A 25,336-nucleotide genomic window follows, 5' to 3' on the forward strand; every position below is an offset into this window, starting at 1 on the left:
AAATAGCACCAGTGGGCCCACGTCGTTTGGTATGGTGTGTGTCAGAGTGCCACAGGATCCAGGCGTTAGAATAGGTAATTACCAGGGTGATAAATTAAATTCTTATGGTGTATCCCAAAGAGACAAACCAGTTATACAGGCCAGCTTGGCGGGTCTCCAATCCAGAATGAAGGAATCGTGTTTGGTGAACCCTGGCAGTGGGTGTCACTCTGAGGTACGGGGGTGGGCACGGGGGGAGCGTTCCCCAGAGCTCAGGGACACTTCAGCCTGGCCTCGCGCTGGGGAACGTGGGCTGCAGGGTATCTGAGCCAAGATCTAAGCTCTTGAAAAGCAATTTTTACCTTCCCAGTTTAACTGCTAGAATTTTGAGGAAGTTTCATGTTATTTGAACTTTCTGAACTAAGCTCTATCAGACAGCAAATCTTGCATTATCAGGAAACTTGTAGTTTCTGTCTTGGTTACACACGGAACAATGTGTGGTGTTTTAATGGCTATTTTGTTCTTTATTGTGGGAGATGAGTTCTGGCCTTTATTTTGCTGTCATGCCATCACACAGTCTGAGGTACTGCTTTGCGTCATTTAATTATTCAGTTCTTGCAGAAATGTAATCTTGGAGGATCCCACAGCAGATATAAATGATGCTTAACAAGGTCAGACATTGCCCTTTTGCACATCAACTTGTGACACAAGGATTATTAGCACGTGTGTTGAGCCTGGTGTTTACTGGCTTGGCCACCAGCTCTGTCACCCATTACTGACCCGATGGCAGATGTTGGCAGAGCCCACAGCACCCGACGGGCAGCGTTCTGGCACCACATCACCCTTCTCCTTTGGGCTGTTGAGCAACCAGAGTGAAGGAACATACTCTTAGTAATTGATGAACGTGGTGAGCTCATTAGTTATTGCAGTCAATTATTTAGTAAACATCTTTAATTGAAAAATTGCAACTCTATTTGGAATTTGTAGATTAAAGAGATACAGCGTCATCTAAGAGTCCTTTTTCAGCCCAGGTTACTCTGCCATAAACAGTCATTTTGTCACCTGGGAGAAGCAGCTGCAAGGGCAGGAGGACACGCCACCACCCTCCCACAAGAGGAAGACTCTCTCTGGAATGAGACATTAGAGCAAGTTATTCTGGAGACAGATAACGTGGTAAAGAGAAACCACCCCATGAACAGGTAATTGGTGGTGTGTCCCTGTGACCACAAATAATGAACTGTGGCCAGCAAATAGTCCCCAAGTATGAGGACACTATTGAGGGTGTCACTGGATAAGACTGACCTTGCAGGGATAGTTAAGAGGCAGCTAAATTACATTTCAGGGTTAGCAAGAGGGTAGGGGGAAAAAATGTGTAAACTGTCATCAAGTCTAAATAATGCTAATGAAAAATCAGTTGTGAGATTTTTTTTTTCAAGAGAGCTGACAACTTATATTTAAATAACCCCCCCTATTCATTATTTTTAAAATATAAAACAAAGCAAAGGGGTCAGTGTGAGGCTTAAGACCAAGGCCGAGAACAGAACATGGAGAGGATCTGATTAAATGAGAGGGAAAACATCAAAATGTGGGCTCAGAGAGACCTCACCCTGGAGGGAGCTGGTGCTGCTGCCCCCAGGGTGCAGGACACATGCCCTCCCCAGTTCTGCTTCCCCAACTCTTTTGTGCTTCTCTACAGGTAAGTAGTTGATTTAAGCATAAAGATACTGACAAAAACAGCCAATCCCTTCCCTGGGAAAGCACATCTCACCATCAGCTGTCCTTATCTAGCTCCCAGGAAACAGACATTGAATAAGGCAACTTGAGATGTTAATAAAATTTCTTTATTAATCCTCTTTATATGAAGGTGTCTTTAGAAATTTTGTTTTATACAGTTACAGCTAATTACATTTGGTAAACTCGTAAAATAGTTATTTTTAATGTGCAAATAATACTTGAACTGCAGAGAATTAGCCACTGGTTTACATTCATGGGTATTTGATTCAGGGGAGGAATCAGAAAGTCCTGTCCAGGGGGTGGGAGCAGGTGTACGCTCTCTTCTCCAGGATCTGCTTTGCAGCTTTTTTAATGCAGTCATCCAGATTCTCGTCTGCGTCTGCCGAGAGACAGAAGGAAAGTTACCTCAAGTACCATAAAGAGCTTTCCTAAAGTGCTTTCCAAAAGCATTTTAGAATACAAACACAAGTGCCAAGAAATAATTTAACATTATCTTCTAAAAAAGACTGATGATTGCAGACTGAGTTGCACAGTGCAAATGCCTAATTGGTCAGTACTTAACCAAATAGGTCAAATACCTAATTGTTACCTAATTGTTACCTTGCATTATCCTTACACAAATACCTAATTGTTACCTTGCATTATCCTTACAGGACTAATTGCTACTGATAGATTTTATATTCCTCTCACAGCTGGGAAAAAAGAATCACCACAGTTTGTTTTATCTCTTAAATAAAGGGTCTATTTTCAACGGGTACCAGTTCTGTCCCTCATTGAGGTAAAAGCAGAGCAAATTGATTCTGCTGGTCACATCAAAACCACTTTTGATTAGGGTCTGTGAAAGCCTGATTAGTGTAACGTTTATTTTATTTTATGGAACTTACATTTTTCTAATTGAGCCATGGCGTAATTGTTCTTGAAATATGCTTCTGTGCAGAAGATATTGGTAAGAAGCACCTGAGAAAACAGTAGAACTCAGTTGAAAACCAGTAAATGAGTTTCACACACAAACACTGTAGTAAAAATACAGTAATTTAAACTTCTGGGAGTCTGGGTTTGTCTGTTGGTAACGGAGTCCCACAGCTGGTCGTGTACCCTGTGAGCTTGGCTGTTGTTTCTCCCCACAGCTGCCCGGTGCCCGAGCTGGGGTGACCCCTTCCCTCAGAACTGGCTTGAAGATGGTGTTGGTAATAAACCCAGAAGGGGCTCCCACACAATGTCACACAAAACATGAAGTCTGGAGGCCAGTGAAGACAAAGGTTCATCAGTCTGGATTTGACTAACACTTAATTGTACCAAATCTCCTTGCCCTGCAGTGTAACTGTTACCACGAAACTGTGAGCGAGGTGCTGCGCCATCTCCCGTGTGACAAACTGCCCCTCTGCTGTCAGTGAAGTCACTGTCCAAATACTGCTGTCACTGCACAGTGCTATTTAGTGATGGTTATATGGGCAGAGTTTGGGAGGCACTGCTGGTGTTTATTAGCAGGTTTAAGCAGGTGTTGTTCATCCCTGAAGGTGATGTGTTGTTAAGTGTCCAAAACACTCTGGCAGCAGCCGCCGGGAGGACTCGCTGTGCTCCCTGCGCTCCTGCTCCAACCAGGTCTGTTCCCTTCTGCTGCACCCTGGGTTTGACAGGAGACTTTGTTAAGAATCTGTATCTCCCACAGCAAAGGCAGAGTCTACTTCTAAGTGTAACGAAAGCTGATTGTTATTGAGGTTTTGCAAACTCTGCTGGGGCACAACTCAGAGTCCAGGGGAGGTTGCTCGTCCAGGCAAAGGAGCTGGTGGGAACCTTGTAAAAAGGAGGAGTCTGATGGGGACAGTGCCTCTCACACGACACTTGGTGAGGCAGAGCAGTAATAAATACTGATTATTACGCTTACACAATCCAAGGACTGATACCAAAGTGCACCTACTTCATGGTCGTGGTTCCTCAGCCCGATGCTGATGGACCGGCTCGCTCTGGAAATGGCTGCGGTCATGGCGTATAGATTGATGACGACATCTGCCACTCTCTTCAGCACCAACTGCTCATCCACTATGGTCTAGAAGAGTAAAACAATGATTATTAGTTTGTAGTTCGTCAATTTAAAACTTTAACCAAATGTTTTTCTCATACTTTGTATTTAGAGCCATACTTATTTAGCACAGATGGGTAAGCTGGTACATAGAATTTCTACCCTCAGACAGAAAGTTTTGGATTCCTCAATGCTCTGCCTTTTAACAGTTTTGCATTAACTATGCTTAAACTATGAAGTTTTGGATTTACTACCTTCCACCTTCTAACAAACAGTCTCTCTGGCTGCAGCCAGAATTGCTGCACCTTGAAACTGCTCTGGTAAATGCCAAAATCACTGAAATTAAAAGTACCAAACAGATCGAGCCTGTTCAAAAAATGTAGGTGGAGCCTGGTCTGGTAACACAGCGAGCACTTAAAATAGTCACTGGAGCCAACCAAACAGATCAAGCCTGTTCAAAAAATGTAGGTAAATTGGAACGTGGTGGAGCCTGGTCTGGTAACACAGCGAGCACTTAAAATAGTCACTGGAGCCAACAGGATTTTTGCCTACAGAGGGAGAAGAAAACAATTTGTGCACCAAGATTGCTGGTTTTGGGGGTTTTGACTTTTAACATAAATGGTCCTTTACACTGAGTCCAGAATGTCTGTGTATTTTCTCATGGAAATGTGTTGTGTAAGAGAAGTCCTGGCTCGTGCCGTACACGCCCTCCGCTCCAGAGCCCAGCCAGGCCAGTTCCTTGAGGATAAAATACCCAATAGTGAAGATAACAGTAAAAACCAGGAGTTACCTTGCCAAAGCGACTCAGCAGGCCTCTCACTGTAGTTCCAAAATAATGAACATTTTCTTCAAGTTTCTTGCTACTTTCCTTAAAAATAAAACAGAAAATAGGACAATTTGAGGAGTCTTTTAGGGGAAAACCCAAATACACCCTCATCCCCTTGAACAGGACACTGCTAAACCACAAGCACAGGAATGGGAGTATAAAAATGTTGGTTCTTTTCCAAGGGAGGGGGGGAAATATAAAAAAAAATAAATCAGGGTTTAGCTGCAGCCCTGGTATCCTGAAGCCCAACTAATACTAGATTGTCTCTTGGCAAGGACTGGCTTTAACACCCAGTTTGCTGCTGAAATCCAGAGGCATTATCCTTGCTCTATAAAATATGCCTTAACATTTTCTAACTTTTACTGTTGGTAACTTTTCAGAATAGTCTTTGTGCTTATGCAAATAAGTCTGAAAAATTCTTATGTAACGCAATGGCCCAGCAAACCTAATGCTTATTCTAAGCGCAGGAGGTTCTGAAAACCCTGAAAAATCACAATTCTCTGGTAGTACTGTGTGAATGCACCAATAGTCTCAAAGCCTGGTATAAAGCAGGAAAAAAATTTCCAGAGTCATATTTGGCTTTTGATTTGTAAACACAACTAATTCATTATGCTGATTCTGGTAGTATGAAGGTAAGTAAGTGGGTGTGAAGCTGCAGTGTGTCACCAGCATTACCCAGTCCCAGCAAATCCTCTGACCTTGTGCCCAAAATACCTGCCCTGGGCACAGGTACCGCTGGCGGGGCGGGGACTGTTCCTCAAATCCCTAACTAAACATCACGGGGAAAACACACCTTATCTTTTTGGTATCAACAGAACGTTCATCTTTGGTCATAAACATGACTTACTGAGTGGTTAAGAAATATATATAGATAGTTCACAGAAACTCTCACCTAAACGACTTACTGAGTGGTTAAGTACATATGTATAGATAGTTCACAGAAACTCTCACCTAAACCTGTGTTACTATTGAACAGGGAAAAATACTGTGCTTTGTAACTGACCTTATTGTGAAGGGCAGCAACACACCGTTACAGAGACTCTAATACCGTGAAGGCTGAGTTTATATAAATTACTAAAATGGCAATAAACCTGGATTTGGTGTAAATACAGCCTGAGAGCTGTCTTCATTTATATTGATCTGTACCCACGTAATACCTGTAACTGAGTCCCTACCCCTGAAAAGGTGGAAGCATCTGCTTCAATGTGTAACTCTCTGTCCCTAAGCACCTGTCCTGTTCTGCATAACCAGGGGTCTGGGCACCAAGCACTGAAGGAACCAGGGCTGAGAGACCTGAGTGTCCCCGGGCACTCACCTGCAGGCTGGGGTGCACCACCCCGCCGTCGCCCGCCAGCCCATAATCCACTTTTCTGCCCATCGTGTCCCGTAACCTGTTGAGGAACTCCCCCAGCGCCACGCCCACGTTCCCCTTCTTGATTTCTCTGAAAGGTTGGGCAAACAGCAGCTTCAGAAGGTTCAAATAATCAAGTGAAATTCTATTTGCTTTACCAAAACCCCTGCAGTTTCTCTATGAGTCACCAAGGCTTATGAGCCATTTTACTGTGAAATCTGGAGAACAACTCCAGATGTTGTGTGGAAACACACAACATGGTTCGTATTTGGTTCCTCTACAATACAGCTGTCCTACCAATAACACTTTCTTATAAAATCTTAATTAGTTACTGGTCTTGTAAAAAAGAATTTTACACAAGCCAGAATTGTAAGATAAAATACAAAGGCCAAAATTCCTAAATCCATAAAACACCCAATTTAAAAGAAAAAGAATGCTTTAAGATTGAACTATTTTTTGAGACATATAATACACTTGAAAATATTGCAGGTTTTTTCCTAGTTTCCCCATCTTATCTATAATTAAACAGTTATCAGATTGTTTCGTTTATTAAAAATATTAGCAATAAATAAGAACATACTTAATTTTGTCAGTTAAGATTTTGCCTGCATATTGCATACCCGTCAAAGCAATATACAGTCGCAGAATTTCATTTGTTCCCTGGAAAAAACATAACACAAAGTGAGGTCAGTATCAAGTACAAAGTATTTTCAGTACTTAAATCTAGATACGCTGTGCTAACATTTTGTATACTTTTTTTTTTCCCCCTAAAACTGCTCTTAATGTCTAAAGGGTCAAGGATACTGAAGCACAGGCTAAAGACTCTATTAATTTTTTCTTTTAAAAGTATACGTGTAAATTTGAAGACAGGTTCTTTAGTGAACTATAATGTTTACAATAGGTCAAGGATACTGAAGCACAGGCTAAAGACTCTATTAATTTTTTCTTTTAAAAGTGTATATGTGTAAATTTGAAGACTGGTTCTTTAGTGAACTATAATGTTTACAATATTAATGAGTGTTTTCCAAGCGGGTCTGTTTGGCCAGTCTTCCCTTTCTCTTGTTCTAGTATTAAAGGATTTCTCTTCATCCATCCATAGATGTTTGCTGTCTTTTATCCCAATCACAGATTCTGAGTCCATTTACCTGTGAAGAAGTCGAGCCCCTTGTTATTACACACAGGTACCACAATGAAAAATAAACTAGACTAAGTGCATTTTGAGTAAAAAAAAAAAAAAAGCAGCTAAGTTCTGCATTGTTCCAGTAAAGGAACATTGAAATAGTTGTCAAACTGCCTGTTTGACAGTAATCACAGACGAGACAATTAAGCTGATCCTGTACAATTTGACGCCTGGGAATCCATTCTGTGGCTGAAGAAGACAGACCAAACCAGAGAAGGCTGAAAAGCACCCAAGTATCAGCTCAGTGTCAAATCCGTCACGAGGCGGTGACAGACGAAGGGACAGAGGTGACAGCCCAAAGGTGTCTGTCTGTTCCCAGGCTCAGGAGGTGCTGGGGGGGCACAGGGACAGCCCCCAACAGCCCCAGAGCCAGGACACGGCCTGTCCTTGGCTGCATTTAGCTCCTCTGCTGGCAGGTCCCCGACAACAGGCCAAGGCAAACAGCGAGGGGAGGCACAACCTCCTCCTTTCAGCAGAAAAGCAACTTTAAACATTGGGATCAGTGAGAAAAATGAGCTGATTTACAGGAATTCCAATGGGGTGGTGTTTTGTTTTTTTTTTTAAAACAAGGCTTCTTCCAACCTGCCCGATGTGAAAGGTCTCCCTTGCTTCAGCCAGTCCAGCCCAGCGCTCCTGACACCAGCTGGGGTGGCACTGCTCGGAACTGACCAACATCACACCCCGCAGGACGCAGCAGGGTGACCTGTGGAGGGCTGGTTTTGCTCTCTGATCCATACTAGAACTGACTCTTCCTACTTACAGGAGACAAACACACCCGTATTTGCAAAAGCAGCTCACAAATAGATACTGCTGTGTGTGAAAATTGTCACTTGCATTAATTTGCAGCTGAGACTCTGCTGTCCTGACACCGGGAGGTAAAAGAACCTTTCCACATGGTCCATCAAGAAAAACCAAGCCTGTGAGTCTGACTGAACGGTCACTGAAAATCCAGAATACATTTCACAGCCAACAGATTTTTTTTTTTTTTTAAAAAAGCATATCAATAAGTTAAAACTCCTAAATTAATCTTTTGTGAGTTTCCCTACTTTGCTTGGGAGAAGCAGACAAGAGGAAAGGCTACTCAAGTCAAGGTACCAACAGAGCAGCTCAGCCACAAAATAAAAATTAGAAAATCCTATTAGAGAAATCTGCTTAAAGATTAAAATTTGGCCCATACCTCAAACCAAACCCTCCCGCTCGCACCAGCAGGGCCACAGGAGAATAAAGGCAGCAAAGAGGGTTTCAGAATGTGCTTGCCCCAAAGCAAGATTGTCAGTTTCCTCTGACAAGGCTCTCCTTAGGGACCCAGGGATGCCAGCCCGAGCCAGCACACGCTGTTACAGCCCCTTACTGAACATCAGCCAATGGGTTACTTTTGTCAACTAAAACAGTTTTAGGCTTTTATGCTAATTTAGAATCCTTTAGTCTGCTCAAAACAACAGCAAACTGAAGCCCTGAACTGGGACTGGTTTTTCGCACGATGGTGCATTTAAAACAGCTGCATGTTTTATTAAAAACATCCAGAAAGTTTCTAAATACTGAAGAAACTGTACACACACTACCAGCACGTGTACCCAGAACTGTGTACACACTACCATGCACATACACTACCAGTTTGTTCTTTGCAGAGGCAAAGCTGGCGCCAGCTCCTCCAGCAACTCACACTTTGTGGTTAGTCTACAGAAGCCACCTTATTTTATTTTAGGGGAGTACTGTCCATATCTCCAAAGCAAACAAAATTAGTTCTTCGGTCTTATTCTATTACAGACTTTGCAGCTAAAGACAGGAAGGACCCTTCCGCTGAGCACTGGGGTTTCGGCTCAGGGCGAGTGTGAGCTTCAGTTCACAGTAAAACCAGTAGGTCGGTACTTGCCTCAAAAATGAGCAGTATCCTGGAGTCTCTGAGGTAGCGCTCGTAGGGGTAATCCTTCATGTAGCCAAGGCCACCCAGAATCTGCAGCGCTTCGCTGACACAAGCCCAGGCACCTTCAGAGCTGAACACCTGCCCGTCACAGCGGTTCAGTCAGGGGAGATGCAGAGCACACCGCTCCGCGACGCTGCTGTAACGCCCCGTACGGCTGTCACACCCCTCCTGCTACAGCCCGAGCTCCACCACCCCCCAAGGGAACACTCCCGGGGGCACCGGGGCTGCAAGCAGAGGGAGCAGCTGTGGCTGCTTGGCTGGAGCCCTCCCCTCCGCCCGGATTCAGCGGGACAGGAGTCCTCTCAACCCACCCCATGGAACCAGCAACGGGGCTGGAACCGGCTGGAAAACCAGGAGGGTGTCAGCCTGTGCCAGCTTGAAGCCGTGGGGGAGTCCCCCAATAAAAAGCATTACCTTGACCATGGCTGCCTCCACGGAGCAGTCGGGGAAGCCGGGCCTGTCCATCATTCCTGCCGTGAGGTAAGCCATGCTCTCCATCACATAGGCCTTCACGGCCATCAAACAGAACTTCTCCTGCCAAACAGCAACCAAGGAACCGCACAGTCATTCAGGTGCCAAACCCCACACTCAAGCCTGAAACTTAAAAGCACAACTGCAGTTTTCCTGCGTTTAACATATGATGAAATACTAACTAATCAAAGCTACTACTGCAAAACAATCTCAAAAAATTCTACCCTTATTCATTACATTTACCATTCTAGACATTTAAAAGATCAGTGAATAGAAGTCTGTGCTAGGATTACACGATTTAAATACCTCCAGCCATCTCTTTGAACCAGCACAGCCAAAAGAACCCCCACCAGAACCTACGTTCTTGCACTGAGTCAATACAAAGCACAGAGATTTAGTTTATTACCTGAATTAATCCAAATTCGCTCAGTTTCTTGTTGAATTGTTTCCGGGTACAAGCATACTCTGCTGTCATTTCTTTGAAACAAAACAAAAACAAAACCCCAGTATATAGGCTGTTGTCTTAGGAAGAACACTTTACCTCAGAAAAATTAAATAGAGGCAATAACTTTCCACTACAGGAACTGAAAAAACTTCAGTGTTAAACCACTGTAAAGAGGCTTTTAATATAAATTTTAAATAAAAATATTTTCATTTTTTTAAGAAGCCAAAGCATGTTACGAGTGCCAATACAGCGATGTTGTTACGACCGAAGCTCCTGTTCCCACTCTGAACCAAGTGTGTGATGCACCCCGGGCAGGTGGGTTTGTGCACACACCCAGGGCCCCACAGCCCCCAGTCATGTTCCTACATTTTAATGATCCACCCCGGGCAGGTGGGTTTGTGCACACACCCAGGGCCCCACAGCCCCCAGTCACCCACCTATCAGTTTTTTAATCATTCCCGCCGAGGCGCTGCCCATGCTAAACCTCCCACTGTTCAGGATGTTCATGGCAACCTGTGAAGGAAAGGAGGGGTGTTCAGGCCCTGTTGTCGCCCCAACCCTCCTCCTGGGGCCACGCTGGCCAACCCCGTCTTGCTGCATCTTTCGGGGCTTTCCTGGATGTCATTTGTCACTGGGACACGCTCCCCGTCCTGAGACCCGCCTCACGCCCGCCAGCACGGCAGCCAGAGCCCCAGCAATAACGCTGCAGAACTTCAAAATGCTTTTCAGGTGACCTACCAGGGCCAATTCCCTACTCCAAACAGTTTTCAGATGCTGATGAAGCAGTGACCTGGAAGTAAATCCTCCATTCAAAGCGCATTAAGGTAAAACGCGGATAAAAAGGCATCTATCTGCAACTCCACACACAGCGCTGCTGGATTTTAGCAGATGCAGGAGAAAAACAGAATATTGCTTAAGCCCAGGCTAAACATCTTCTCTGCAGCTGCCCTGCGAGACGCTCTCCTGCCTCACACCTTTCAGCAACGCGCAAGATGAGAACAAGAAAGAAAGGTGTAGAAATGAAATACAGATCAGTAATCTAGAAAAATTCATTCTGAAATCTAGTATTGCTGTTTCTTACCAAGAGAATCCTGGGTGACTCAGTTCAAAGACTGTAAAGAAATTTAGCAAGAAGTCACTGTTCCTACATTTTAATTTGTGGTAATTATCTGAAGAAGAAATCAAAAAATCTTCTTTTAATATGCTTACTAGAGAAAAGAGAACTGTTTTGTTTGGCATTTAGGCCTGGACTTCCCAGCTGCAGGAGGAGTAAGAAAATGGAGAGGGACCACTAAGAAGAGTTTAGCAAAACCAGAGGTTGGGCTCAGAGAAAGGTCACAGCAGCAGGGTGACCCGCGGTGGCTTTATGGCTGTCACTCCTCTGGCACAATGAAGAGAACTTCAGGCTTCTCCTGGTGTTCTCCAACACAGGAAAACCACCTGAGAGCCCCGGGGCCTTGGACAGGGTCTGCATCTCCCTCAAACCATTGCCTGTTCTTTCTCTCCCTTTCTGCACAGGCCACAACTCTGCCTGTAGGGAAGAGCAGCAGCAGTTTCCCCAATTCAATTCAGACGTTCTGCTGATCATTGCCTGTTCTTTCTTTCTCCCCCTTTCTGCACAGGCCACAACTCTGCCCATAGGGAACAGCAGTAGATGTTTCCCCAATTCAATTCAGACGTTCTGCTGAGAAAGCTGCTCCCTTTTCTGAAGGGAACAGGACACCAGGAAAAACAATAAAAAGCCAAACAAGCAGCGGAACCAGCTCTGTAATTGTGTTGAGAAGAAATACATACAGATCTGGAATTACAGAATGACATGGGGTTGGAAGGGACCTCTGGAGATCATCTAGTCCAACCCCCTGCCAGAGCAGATCCACCTGCTTTGGGCACACCCGAATCAGGGCACGCTTGTGAACGGCAGCAGTGAAACCAATTAACACACCACAGATAATGTAAACTGAGCAGTGCATCCTCCAGTGTTCTCCAGTTTGGGAATACTCCTATTACCACTAGGGAAACCTGAGTACAGAAAAAAAACCCCACCAAAAGTCTCCTTCAGGCTTTTCAAAATCATCAGTAGTTATTGTTATTTCTTACCTTAAATCCCCCTCCTACTTCTCCAATTACATTCTCAATAGGCACTTTTGTGTTTTCAAAATGTACTTCACAAGCTGAAACACAGAGTTAAGGGCTGGTGAATTATTATGTAGATATATTTCAAAGACATTCAGGAACAAAACTCATTCGCTTCGTAACAAGAAGCAGTTTTCCTACTGCATTGTTTATGACAGAATTACAGGTGCTTTGCCAAAGAAGTTAGAATTTGGGAAAAGACTGTGGCTGACATCAATTATTGATGTCAAATACTCAAAATATAATTAATATACACAGTGTAAACAGAACTATAGGTTTGTTTCTATTTTAAGGTGCTGACAGAGCAGTCAAGTCCCAATGAATACACATGACCTAAACAAATAAAAACATTAAAACAATTTCTGTTAACAATTTTAAGTGATTCTTACTATTGGATCCTCGAATGCCCAACTTATCCTCAGGTTTCCCATGGGTGACTCCACCAAAGTCCCGCTCTACGATGAAAGCAGTAATTTTGTCTTTGAGTTGTCCATCTTTATCAACAACCTCTGTCCTGGCAAACACCGTGAAGATATTTGCGAGGCCACCGTTCGATATCCACACCTGTTTTGAGAGAGGAGAGATGTGTCAGAAATACATTTGTTCTGGTTTTGTGAGCACTGTTCTTCAGTGTTTCACAATAAACTAGCAAAGGACAGAGTGGTGAATAATTGCTGCTTCTTCCCTTAGATCTAACGAGTGTTCTGCTGTTAGTTTTGCCTCTTGTGAACGCACTTCCAAGGAAAGCTGACCACAGAATGGTCAATTTAGAGCAGCTATAAAAATAGGCTGCAATATAGACTTGAATTAAATTACAATCCATGGTGTGTTTTCACAAAAGCTTGTAAATCCTGCTCTCGTGGCACGTGAGGGACACAAGGGGAACACAGAGCATAGAACCACTTTGCCCAGAATAATTTCAGCCGTGATGAGGAATTCTCTGCATCAGGCCATGTCCCTACGGCCTCTCCCCCTGGATGGGGCTCTTCACATCTCAGACTGATGCAGCAACAACCGCAGATCAGTCTGCAACCTATGAAATACTGCTGAACCCAGGACATCTCTGTGTCTCTTTAAGATTGCATTTTGTCATTGTTTCTTTTAGAAACGTTCTGAGCAGCCCTATTTCCTATTCATTGTCAGGTTTTCCTTCAAAAATACCTATAAAATCCTGCCCGAAGAATGAAGAAAGGGGAAAACACAGTTTCAGGTTTCTTTTTGCTCACAAAGCTGAGCCCCATGAGCTGTGATGGGGCCCCAGGAACGGCTGCTCCTGTCCTTCTTACCAAGAGTTTGGTGAAGGTCATTCCCTGAACATTGTGCTTTTCTATTCTCTTTGGTGGGTTCTCCTGCTGACATGGGCATTCTCCACTAGCTTGGAAACCTCAAAGTTCGGGTGCTGCCGCCCAGGGAGTCTCTTACAGCAAAACAGAGAGATGATTTCTGTAAACTTGTAACAAAACCCCGTCACATCTGCAGCCTGTGAGCGGTACCTTGGAGCCATTTAATAAGAAGGATTTCCCATCTTCACTGAGGGTCGCTCTTGTCTGGATGGAGGCAGCATCACTTCCACTAAAAGCCAAACAAGTTATTAACGTTTAAAGAAACAAACATGCTTTAAAAAACGAAACGTAATCTCTTCCCATCCTTTCAAAAGGAATGTTAAGAGCTGTATTAAACAGTAGTAGATAAATTTTAGTTTTTAACTAACAAGGAAATCTACTAGATTGATCAGCTGTAAAGAAACCTACTTCAGTTCCCTGCGGGGCCATTTCTACTGACTAACGTGTATGTTATCAATCTTATCACCTGACCACAACGTTCAGAATGGCACGTAAACAACTTTTTTGAGCTACACGTTGAGCTCTGTGAGCACACAGTGAATCTGTCATCCTAAAACACAGCCAAGTTTTACATGTCTAGGTTGTTCCTCAAGAAAGGCTCAAGAGAAACGAGGCATAAACGTAGCGATCTCTATCAGTGAGCACCTGGGCACATCTAATACTTTCTTTCTAAAGTGAATTACAACAAAGCTATCAAAAGTTTACGTTCTGTTCACACCCTCTCTTGAATCCTCCTCATTACACAATTAAGCAGCAGCACATCATCTCCCCCTTGAAAGAAGCTTCCTCTTCCACAAATCAAACACCCCAACAGCTCAATCGGGGCTTCTGGCTGAAGACAGTTAAGTTCTTGGAAGAGCGGGTATGTTAATAGTGTTAAATTGCTAAAATACAGTTATAAAAATGATTGCTTCTGTGCACTAGAACTAAAGCTGCTAAGAAGGCTGAAGTTAAAGTTACTAAGACCAGTAATCTTTTTAAATAATTCTGGGCTAAATAAAGAAGTTAGAAGAATTTTGGAACACAGTTAGCCCTTGGGTTTTTTCCTGTGTGTTACTTCCAACTCCCTTCCACAGATCACTGTTAAAGCACCAGCACCAGTGTCAGTGTGACCTGCGAGTGGGACAGCTTTCAGAGAGTCACAACTGGGCTTAGGGCCCTTGAAAACCCATGGCTGAGGCTGGGGGGAACCCACATCACAGCAGCACGAAATGAGGGAGTACACCCAATGCTCCCTGCGGGCCACTCCAGCCCACAGGAATCCAGGAAAGACAGGTTCAAACTATGGTTTTCTATGGACAAGTGAGATTCAGCTTCAAACATTCAACCGGTCTCAGCCCTTTACTCAGTTTCCTTCACAATCATGTAATAAACCCTCTGCCTGTATGTGTTTAAGAAAACTGCACCTCTTCTGCAATAACAAAGTTTGCAACATTAGCAACAGTCAATGAATAAACACAATAAATATAACTTTATCTTTGAAATTATGTTGCTGCTACAAATACATCTTTTTTAAACTCTAAGGAAAGACCAAAATTTCTTCCTATTGTTTTGTTTTTGGCAAGCTCCTTCAATACAGGCTTTTATAAGTTTGAAAAAGAACTGAAAGCATCCCAGAATCACAGCCCATTATTTCTAACCAAGCATAAAGTACCCTTTTGATGCATATTCAGTAGCACCAGAAGCGCAGTGGATGACTTCCTGGGATGGGAACAACACTTAGTGATTTCATGGAAACCACCATAAGCAGCACATTGGGAAAAGACTTATTTGATATTACATGATTTGAAGTGAACACTTAAAAAAAACAGAGAAAGAATTGACCTATATGGTCACAGAGTGACCATAGACACCAAATAATAAAGATTTAATATATTAACCCATCACTTTAATGAAGATTAAAATACTTTAAAAAAAATATTTGGTATATATTTGGTGTTTTGGTGTTTTCTGAAGCTTTTATGGTTACAAACGCAGTACCTTCCAGGCTCTGTGAGGCAAAAAGCTGCGATGTGCTCCCCAGACGCCAGCCTCGGCAGGTACTTTGCTTTCTGCTCATCAGTGCCCGCAATGAGGATTCCCTAAATAAAGAATTAACAGAAAACCTTTCAGCATCAAAGAAACAAAGCCAAGAAGGTTGATTTGCAAATTTTATGGCATAACAAGAGAGAGTTCAATAAACAATAGACATTATTATTTATCAGACATGAGAGTATGTCAGTTATCACACAGTTTCCAATGCCCACAGGCAACGGGTGACTACTCAGGCTGCTTCTGGGGTACACTTCACTGTGTTTGTGCTCTAAGTGAAGACTTCACTGTTGCTCTGAAAGGCACTGAGATAGTCCTTCCTTTATAATTTGTCATACCTTCATTACTATCACTAGCATTTTATTTTAATAACCTCAAAACCAGCAATTTTCGAAGCTCCTAATGAGAGACCAGAACACACCATTCACTTGGGTTCCAAATCATTTCCTCACACAGGCACTTACTCTCATTATCTCTGTTGGACTGTGTTATCAATCTTATCACCTGACCACAACGTTCAGAATGGCACGTAAACAACTTTTTTGAGCTACACGTTGAGCTCTGTGAGCACACAGTGAATCTGTCATCCTAAAACACAGCCAAGTTTTACATGTCTAGGTTGTTCCTCAAGAAAGGCTCAAGAGAAACGAGGCATAAACGTAGCGATCTCTATCAGTGAGCACCTGGGCACATCTAATACTTTCTTTCTAAAGTGAATTACAACAAAGCTATCAAAAGTTTACGTTCTGTTCACACCCTCTCTTGAATCCTCCTCATTACACAATTAAGCAGCAGCACATCATCTCCCCCTTGAAAGAAGCTTCCTCTTCCACAAATCAAACACCCCAACAGCTCAATCGGGGCTTCTGGCTGAAGACAGTTAAGTTCTTGGAAGAGCGGGTATGTTAATAGTGTTAGATTGGGCTTCTGGCTGAAGACAGTTATTAAGTTCTTGGAAGAGCGGGTATGTTAATAGTGTTAAATTGCTAAAATACAGTTATAAAAATGATTGCTTCTGTGCACTAGAACTAAAGCTGCTAAGAAGGCTGAAGTTAAAGTTACTAAGACCAGTAATCTTTTTAAATAATTCTGGGCTAAATAAAGAAGTTAGAAGAATTTTGGAACACAGTTAGCCCTTGGGTTTTTTCCTGTGTGTTACTTCCAACTCCCTTCCACAGATCACTGTTAAAGCACCAGCACCAGTGTCAGTGTGACCTGCGAGTGGGACAGCTTTCAGAGAGTCACAACTGGGCTTAGGGCCCTTGAAAACCCATGGCTGAGGCTGGGGGGAACCCACATCACAGCAGCACGAAATGAGGGAGTACACCCAATGCTCCCTGCGGGCCACTCCAGCCCACAGGAATCCAGGAAAGACAGGTTCAAACTATGGTTTTCTATGGACAAGTGAGATTCAGCTTCAAACATTCAACCGGTCTCAGTCCTTTACTCAGTTTCCTTCACAATCATGTAATAACCCTCTGCCTGTATGTTTTTAAGAAAACTGCACCTCTTCTGCAATAACAAAGTTTGCAACATTAGCAACAGTCAATGAATAAACACAATAAATATAACTTTATCTTTGAAATTATGTTGCTGCTACAAATACATCTTTTTTAAACTCTAAGGAAAGACCAAAATTTCTTCCTATTGTTTTTGGCGGCTCCTTCAATACAGGCTTTTATAAGTTTGAATAACTTTATCTTTGAAATTATGTTGCTGCTACAAATACATCTTTTTTAAACTCTAAGGAAAGACCAAAATTTCTTCCTATTGTTTTGTTTTTGGCAAGCTCCTTCAATACAGGCTTTTATAAGTTTGAAAAAGAACTGAAAGCATCCCAGAATCACAGCCCATTATTTCTAACCAAGCATAAAGTACCCTTTTGATGCATATTCAGTAGCACCAGAAGCGCAGTGGATGACTTCCTGGGATGGGAACAACACTTAGTGATTTCATGGAAACCACCATAAGCAGCACATTGGGAAAAGACTTATTTGATATTACATGATTTGAAGTGAACACTTAAAAAAAACAGAGAAAGAATTGACCTATATGGTCACAGAGTGACCATAGACACCAAATAATAAAGATTTAATATATTAACCCATCACTTTAATGAAGATTAAAATACTTTAAAAAAAATATTTGGTATATATTTGGTGTTTTGGTGTTTTCTGAAGCTTTTATGGTTACAAACGCAGTACCTTCCAGGCTCTGTGAGGCAAAAAGCTGCGATGTGCTCCCCAGACGCCAGCCTCGGCAGGTACTTTGCTTTCTGCTCATCAGTGCCCGCAATGAGGATTCCCTAAATAAAGAATTAACAGAAAACCTTTCAGCATCAAAGAAACAAAGCCAAGAAGGTTGATTTGCAAATTTTATGGCATAACAAGAGAGAGTTCAATAAACAATAGACATTATTATTTATCAGACATGAGAGTATGTCAGTTATCACACAGTTTCCAATGCCCACAGGCAACGGGTGACTACTCAGGCTGCTTCTGGGGTACACTTCACTGTGTTTGTGCTCTAAGTGAAGACTTCACTGTTGCTCTGAAAGGCACTGAGATAGTCCTTCCTTTATAATTTGTCATACCTTCATTACTATCACTAGCATTTTATTTTAATAACCTCAAAACCAGCAATTTTCGAAGCTCCTAATGAGAGACCAGAACACACCATTCACTTGGGTTCCAAATCATTTCCTCACACAGGCACTTACTCTCATTATCTCTGTTGGACTGATTTTTTGTAAGTAGGCTTCTTATAAAGGACAAAAAAATTCAAAAGTACATAATAAAGCTAAATAATCAATGGTGAAATAGCTAAGATACAGTCACTCAACAAAACCAGGATTAACCCAAACTGCAGGAGTAGCAGCGGTTGTGTCTTACACAGCACTTCTCACCAGACCACTTCACAAACCAGCTCAGCTCACTGGCCCTGTTCTCCAGATGGTGAAATGTTAAGTAAGGTGAGGAATAAATACATATTTTTAATTAGCATTATCTGCTCAATTCCGTGAAGATTTTTTTCATTGTTATAATGAACTTACTGCTGGTTCAAGCTTCAGGCTACCACCATCCATCCACCACTAAAAGGCACATACTCAAGGCTGCATTATTGGGAGAAGAGTTTAAAATTCCCACACTTGCTATAGAGCACTGATCCTGGATAAGTTTTCCTCTCTAAGCTCTTCATATTCCATCTTTATGCTGCACTGAGACCTTACACTGAGTTGCTGGCAGAGGGTGCTGGGCATTCCAACAGAGTGTCCCACCCGATTTTTGCTTCACTGCCAATTCTCATTCGTTACTCTCACACTCCACATTTTAACAAACTCCACCCCACAAGTTGTGCAGAACGACTTGACGTGGAAGCGGAGCATTACCTTCAGCCCAATAGCCTGATGAGCTGCCAGCGTGACGGCGATAGATCCGTCTAACGAAGTGATTTCTCCCAGCCGCGCGTACATGGTGTTTGACAGACCAAGACCCCCTGGAACAAATACCACCTTTTATTCTGAGCACACACATCACAATTTAACCTGCCCTCTCCCCCCCGAAAATCCCTTTCAAGTACAGAAATATCAAGACTGTAACAGTTAACTGGGGAGTGTCCTAGCATAGACTGGACAGAAACAAGTACCGCGCTGCTGCAGTTGTGCCAGAAGAATCCACTGTGGAAACAATAACTTTTTAAATGTGTGAGCTGTGCTGGATGTGGTTCTGTTCAGGAAGCAGGTGTGTCTGTGTTCAAGCTGCCTGCATGTGCAGTAAATACACCATAACCCAGCAAACAGTAGAAAACAAGCTTGTTTTAAACGCTCTGTATGTGAAAAAGGGTAAAAGATTTGGTATAAAAATTGCTCTAGGCTGAATTTCTGCGCTTACGGGATAGGGTGAATTTTTGGGTGACATTTCCACACCGTGTTAGGAAGCCAGATAATTAACCCTGAGCAGGTGCAGGCCGAGCAGCAGAGGGAACGGGGCTGGACAAGCCCCAGGACAGACACAAGGACAGGCTGTCCCCAGCGTCACTGCAAGCCCAGCAAAGTGACCCAGACCACAAAACTGCCACAAAACAGCTCCCAAGCAGAATTCCAAACTGATACTGAAGAAGGATAAAATACACCACTTCAAAAATGTCTGTAATCAGAAACTGTGAATGTATCAAGAAACAAACTTGACACCAGCACACCCTTTTTGGGCAAATTTTGTGATCTGCTGCTGCAAATGAAGAGACTATTTGTAAGGAGCTCGATAAAACCAGCAGTAGGATAAATCAAAGCTGCATCTGTCTGAGTCTGATATTCAAGAATTTTTTGTCATTAGAAGTCCCAGTGTGAGAGTATTTGATGTATTACATCTGAGTAAACAACTTTATCTAATCAAGATAATCTTTTGTCCGGGTTAATAATCCTATACCTGGGACAGTGCTGTAATACAGTCAGGATAATTAATGCCTTATTTCAAGGATGTCTCAATACTCTGCTATTTTACTCATACCAAATAAATGCCAGGACAACTCTCCCCAATACCATTCATCCACGTCACCGCCTCTTACACCCTTCCCCTTCAGAGTGTGCCTACACGGATTAAAACTCCCACTCCTAACTATCACTCTTCCTTCTTTTCCCCTTTCTAAACGGTGCTGGACTCAGGATTCAGCTCCTGGTGACGCGCACAGTAATTCAATGATGCCCATGACAAAGAGAGACATTAGTCCACGATTTACATGAGCTTCGTTTTTCCCATTCATGTTCTGCATTTTAATGCTTCTGGCAAATATGTCACTACTCCAAACCACTATGAAAAATACCAGGCAATGCACGAGGCACTGAATATGTGTGACTGAAGAGTTTTAAAATATGACAAGCACCACCCACAAAAACACAGCTGGATTAAACTACAGAAAACGGGAAATAACCTTGTTAGAAGTGTATTATTTATGAGGCAGAAAAAAAAATTGGCTTTCTTATAGCACAGTGACTGCTTTCCATCTTCTGTATTTTACCCAGCACACAGGCTTACAAGACAGCAGTACCATGACTTTCTACAGGTACGCTGAGTGGATTGCAGCCTTTGACAGGCTGGAAGCCAAGGGAGTATTATTTCATAAGCTTCAAAGCAACGCAAGACCAAACAACAATAACAGTTTATTAAAGTATGAATTCTACATCAAATACACTGCCTTTCAGAATCTTTAAAAAAAAAAAAAAATCAAGAGTGGGAAACTTATTTCCACTGAAACTATCTTCTGCAGATGGTCAAACACAGCTGTGTCTTCCTCTGAGTCACTCTCTTTAAAGTCATCTTCTTTTATAATAGACAACAGATAAGACAAGGATCTTATTTCTTTGTAAATTTCATGTAAAATACCAGTTTCGATCACAATTTTTATTTTATGCATAAGAATAAAATCACCATTTTCTTGAAAATTCCTTTGCAAGTTTAAAGAGAAACTAATGATCTCAATTAGCACCATGATGTCCTTTAAGACATAAATGTGAAGTGAATAGAAAAGATTTTTCACAAAAGCTATACTTGTAATGAATAGACTTTATACTTTTACACTTCTCTAAGGTCAAACACATTCCCATCTGCCAGGGACAGTTTGATAGATTGGTTCCATGAGACACGGCAGTTTGGACCCAGTATCATTTTAGGAACCACGAGCAAGAACAGCAAGTCCCATGGAATGTCACGCTGCTCTACTGCATCCGAAAAAAGAACAAGGAAAATGCTCTGCCAAGAGGACTTTACACCATCTAAAATTAGTTAGCTAACGTAGGTGCCCCAGGCAGGAGTACACAGGGCTCCTACAGAGCCATGCCCGGTGCCCCACAGCTCTTTACTAACCAGAGAGGAAGCCTCAGCTCCTCACTTAGACATCCAAGCCAAAGGACTACACGCAGGATAGTACAGACACATTCTGCAAGACCCCAAAATGCATTACTTCACGGACACTACTGGGTTATCCTTTTGCGATCATTCACTCACCATATTCCTCTGGAATCTGCATGCCAAAGAGACCCAGGTCCTTCAGTCCTTTTAAAGTTTCAGGTGGGATTTTTGCTTCTTGATCAATCTTCTTAGAGTCCACTACAAACACAGAAGGTTTTGTAATTTAAAACTCTTGTTTCTCAGTGCAGAAAAGGGCCCTGGGTCTGCAGCGTTCTCAAATGGAAGCCATGGTCACTGTGCCATGAGTGAGCAGCAGCGTGATCCCTCACCCAACGGCCAGACTCAGCGCCCAGACCCCAAGAACTGAGCTAAGGGACAGAACAAGGGGTGGCCGGAGCACCACGTCCCTCCCTGCTCTCAGCTTCCTCCCAGATTCTCAAGCATCGTTACAGCAGCCGTCACGCTGGCTGCAGCACACACAGACACACCTCTCATCCCAAGCTTCGCAAGAATTACCCTTCCTAGCTTCTTTCTCTCCTGTTTGCTCTCCTCCCACTGTGGCTGGAACAGTCCCAAACCCTGAGCTGGCTCCTGTAAGACTGATAACACAGCGGGGGGTGGGGGCTGTTTGCCTTGGCCTGACACCCCAGCCCGTCCTCCGCCCACAGAGTGAAAAATGATGATTTTCTGGCCTTTTGATGACAATCACACAGACAAGTCCTAAACATCGCAGCGGGAGGTCTCAATTCTGTTTCTGGAGAACAATGCTCCACTTAAGTAGCCCACTTTAGTATTCTTGGGACCTCCCATTTGGGTCCGGATTTTGACTTTGATGGTGTAATAATTATGGCTGTAAAGTCATGACATCCAGGAAAATGACTTGGAAGCAGGAAAACCCTGCTTTTTATTTCATTTTCTCAAACGTTTCTCTGTGTAAAGATTGTGCTCGTGCACGTTAGCAGATTCCATGGCTGGAATAAGCAAAGGATTTGCTATCTGAACTATGTCTAGGTCACAATAACAAAAGAAACACACACATAAATGAGTTAATTACAAAAATCTTATTCTCAGGAGTTATTAAAATTCTTGAGGGATTACAAGAGCTGTTCTGTACTGTGACACTGAAAATAAACAACAACTGTATTAAGCAGGTTGGGACGGGTGTAAGCTGCAGCAAGAGAAACACAAGCCATCTTTCCAAACACACAAAAAGAAGTAACTCTGCAAATTGCAAAAGCAATGGCACATTCCCAAAAGGAACTGAAATGACACTTTAAATTCTACATGGAATACAGCAGGGGGAGGCAACTAAGCATTCTGATGCTCTTCGAAGAGAAGTTATTCAAAAAGAAAATTTGTTTTAAAGAAGACTTTTCATTCCCCACACTGATTTTTTTAGCTACATGGTGCGATACACAGATAAGTGTTATGCCAACAGCCGTTCTGGGGAGAGAAAGGTGGTTTTTAAGCTCTTCCTCCATTGTGCCCCCCCAGACCCATGTGGGGTGTGTGGATGCTGCCACGGCCTCACCATGACTCTGCTGAGACCAGTCTCCTTACCCAGTGCCAAGCACATCAGGTTTCTGACTGTTTCTGACTGCTCTCCTAACAGGGGTGGACCACCCCCGTAAATGACCCTGGATAACTAAACAGAGATGGCTGTGAATTGACACAAAGATCAGCAATTTCCATCTTCGGTTAAGACTCTGTAAGTTGACTTTTTTTTTTCCCTCTCTCTTAAATATCAAGTTTTTTATTGAGTAAATGATGTTCCACAACAGAACAAAGAATTTGAAAGTGTAATCTGCATAAATTCTTAATTTATTGCTAGGGAGCAAGGTTACAATCTTATTGTTAAAATTACCTGGATCTCATAAATTGTTATCTGTGACAAACACAGGCTTCTTCGAACTCCTGCGGCATTTGGCAATCTAGACCTCCTACCTTTGTCAGCAGGAAATCTGAGACAATGCTGTTTAACTGTCCTAGAAATTGCCGTCTATAAAAACCAATTTTCTACAATTGTTCTAGAATTGGCTTTATCTGTTGCTCCGGTAATAGAAGAAACACCCTGCAACCCTGTCAGGAATGCACGTGGCTAATAGGTCTTTTCCCAAATTGAATTGCTGCTCTATTGCTGAAAAAACATAAATAGTTTTGATTTTTTCATCGCTTCTCAATGACTCACCAGTTATGAAGATCTCTGGTGAATTTTGCCAAACCCAGCTTTAGTACAGTAGGAGAATTAAAAAGTTTCAGAAAAAATTCACAATATATGAAGTGGTAAATAGCATTATTCAACTGAGCTAAAACCAATTTCAAGTCCTAGCTCTATGGAATTCTTTTAATTCCTGGGGTTTTTTTCTATTTATTTTTTTTCTGGTTTGAAGATTTATTTCTTCTCATCAGCATCCAAACAGTCCATATTAAAAAAGCCCCAAATGAACACGCCTATAGAATCAGCAGCACTGTAAGACCGACAATAAATGCTTAAGATAACTTGAATATTTAAAGTATAATAATCTTATTCAAGGGTTACAGTTAAATCAATCTAATCCTTAGATCACTTGCATGAATAAGAAACTAATGACGATACCTTCTTCATTGAAGAATTTTTCTACAGGTCCTACAAACTGGTTGATCTCCTGTAGTTCTTCATTGCTAATTTCTGGATAAGGGAAAACTTCTTCCTAAAATATGAGGCAAATACTTGTTTTATTTTTTTTATTTAAAAAAAAAAAAAGCATGAAGCATGCAATTGAAATAAAAAACTCAAAACCATGCACCTTTCAAATATTGGACTCTAAAGAACTGTGAAAATTAAGAATTGTGCAAAGTGTTCAGAAACAGCCTTATCCACAGGACTCGACTCTGCTACATGCCAAAATCCGATCAGAAGGTTATTAACCAAAAAACAGAAACAACGGGGAGAAACAGAGAGATTTTAAGAACTAAGAGGATGCAAAAATCCTTTATCAACCATTAATTTTGTCAGTGAAATACCACTTTGGGATTAAAAAAAAATGAGTTCATTTTAATTTGTATCAGAATCAATTTAGTGTTTTAATGTTTTCAAAGCTCAGCCCATAAACTGTCCCTTGGAAATGCACAGCACATTCCACCTGTCCCGTGTCCCTGGTACAAAGGTTAGTGAGTTCCATACCGCTCCTTATCACCTCCCGGGGATTTTGGTCATGAGCTGGGAGCAGGATGACCTGACAGGCTCAAATAAATAAAAAAATCCAAGCAACTAACACAAAAAGTAGAAGACTACATGAGAAGCGTGCTTCTAATTCTTATCATCTGTCCCCTATTAAATCAAAGAGTCTCCCTCTGCCCAAACAAAACTGTTTCATGACAGTCTGAAGAATCACATCAGCTCCAAAAATTCAGGATCTAGTCAATGCTACAGTTTCTCAGAAAACTGTTGTAGTGAAATTTGAGAGGGAAAAAAAAGGCAAACACAAACAGGGGTTTAATGTGATGGAGTCTGCCTGCTAACTATCATAACACCTGACTTGACAAGGTCTGTTTTGGGAGACCTTATTAACTCATTCCAGTGGATTTGAGGGATTCCTTCTTTCAATTTATTTAACTTTGCACTAACAAGTTCTAATACAGTGCTGCATCTCAAATTCGTAACTTCTTTATCCAGTGACATCTCAAGACACAACAACAACTCCAATCTTTCCTATAAACACCTGTAAGCAAAAGCTGACGTCAAGCCTCGTTCCCTGAAGTGACCAGAGTGTCAAACTGCCATGAGCTCTGTCCTACAGCCCAGCGCCAACAGACGTGTGTTTCTGTGGGGGACGTGCTGACCGTGCAGCAACAGGGGACAGCGGATTCAAGCGGCCCTTCAGACGCTGGAGGGCTTCTCTACCCTCGAGTTCTGCAGCTTTCCTACCCCCATCCCGCACAGCTGCAACCGGCTCCGCTAAGGCAACCAGCTTCACCTGAGGGGGGCCCGGCTGACACACCTGAGGGGGGGGGCCC

At 42.5% G+C, this 25,336-nt stretch overlaps 1 protein-coding gene across 1 annotated transcript in view; it reads right to left on the reverse strand.

Annotated features, from left to right (window-relative positions):
- Positions 1-1,798: 1,798 nt before the first annotated feature.
- Positions 1,799-25,336, reverse strand: part of ACAD9 (acyl-CoA dehydrogenase family member 9) — a 23,777-nt gene continuing 239 nt past the window's right edge. Inside the window, exons 2-18 of the mRNA XM_014961379.1 lie at positions 23,937-24,030; positions 21,437-21,538; positions 18,826-18,932; positions 17,642-17,742; positions 13,557-13,635; positions 12,453-12,627; positions 12,028-12,101; positions 10,368-10,443; positions 9,892-9,962; positions 9,429-9,548; positions 8,964-9,092; positions 6,491-6,570; positions 5,875-6,001; positions 4,524-4,601; positions 3,632-3,760; positions 2,598-2,670; positions 1,799-2,092 (exon numbers count right to left, since the gene is read on the reverse strand). Of these exons, the coding sequence (XP_014816865.1) occupies positions 1,992-2,092; positions 2,598-2,670; positions 3,632-3,760; positions 4,524-4,601; positions 5,875-6,001; positions 6,491-6,570; positions 8,964-9,092; positions 9,429-9,548; positions 9,892-9,962; positions 10,368-10,443; positions 12,028-12,101; positions 12,453-12,627; positions 13,557-13,635; positions 17,642-17,742; positions 18,826-18,932; positions 21,437-21,538; positions 23,937-24,030 (1,716 nt within the window). The 3' untranslated portion in view covers positions 1,799-1,991. The remainder of the gene's footprint in view (positions 2,093-2,597; positions 2,671-3,631; positions 3,761-4,523; positions 4,602-5,874; positions 6,002-6,490; positions 6,571-8,963; positions 9,093-9,428; positions 9,549-9,891; positions 9,963-10,367; positions 10,444-12,027; positions 12,102-12,452; positions 12,628-13,556; positions 13,636-17,641; positions 17,743-18,825; positions 18,933-21,436; positions 21,539-23,936; positions 24,031-25,336) is intronic.

This window comes from Calidris pugnax, unplaced genomic scaffold (assembly GCF_001431845.1).
Source record: "Calidris pugnax isolate Ruff unplaced genomic scaffold, ASM143184v1 scaffold615, whole genome shotgun sequence".
NCBI classification, from domain to species: Eukaryota; Metazoa; Chordata; class Aves; order Charadriiformes; family Scolopacidae; genus Calidris; species Calidris pugnax.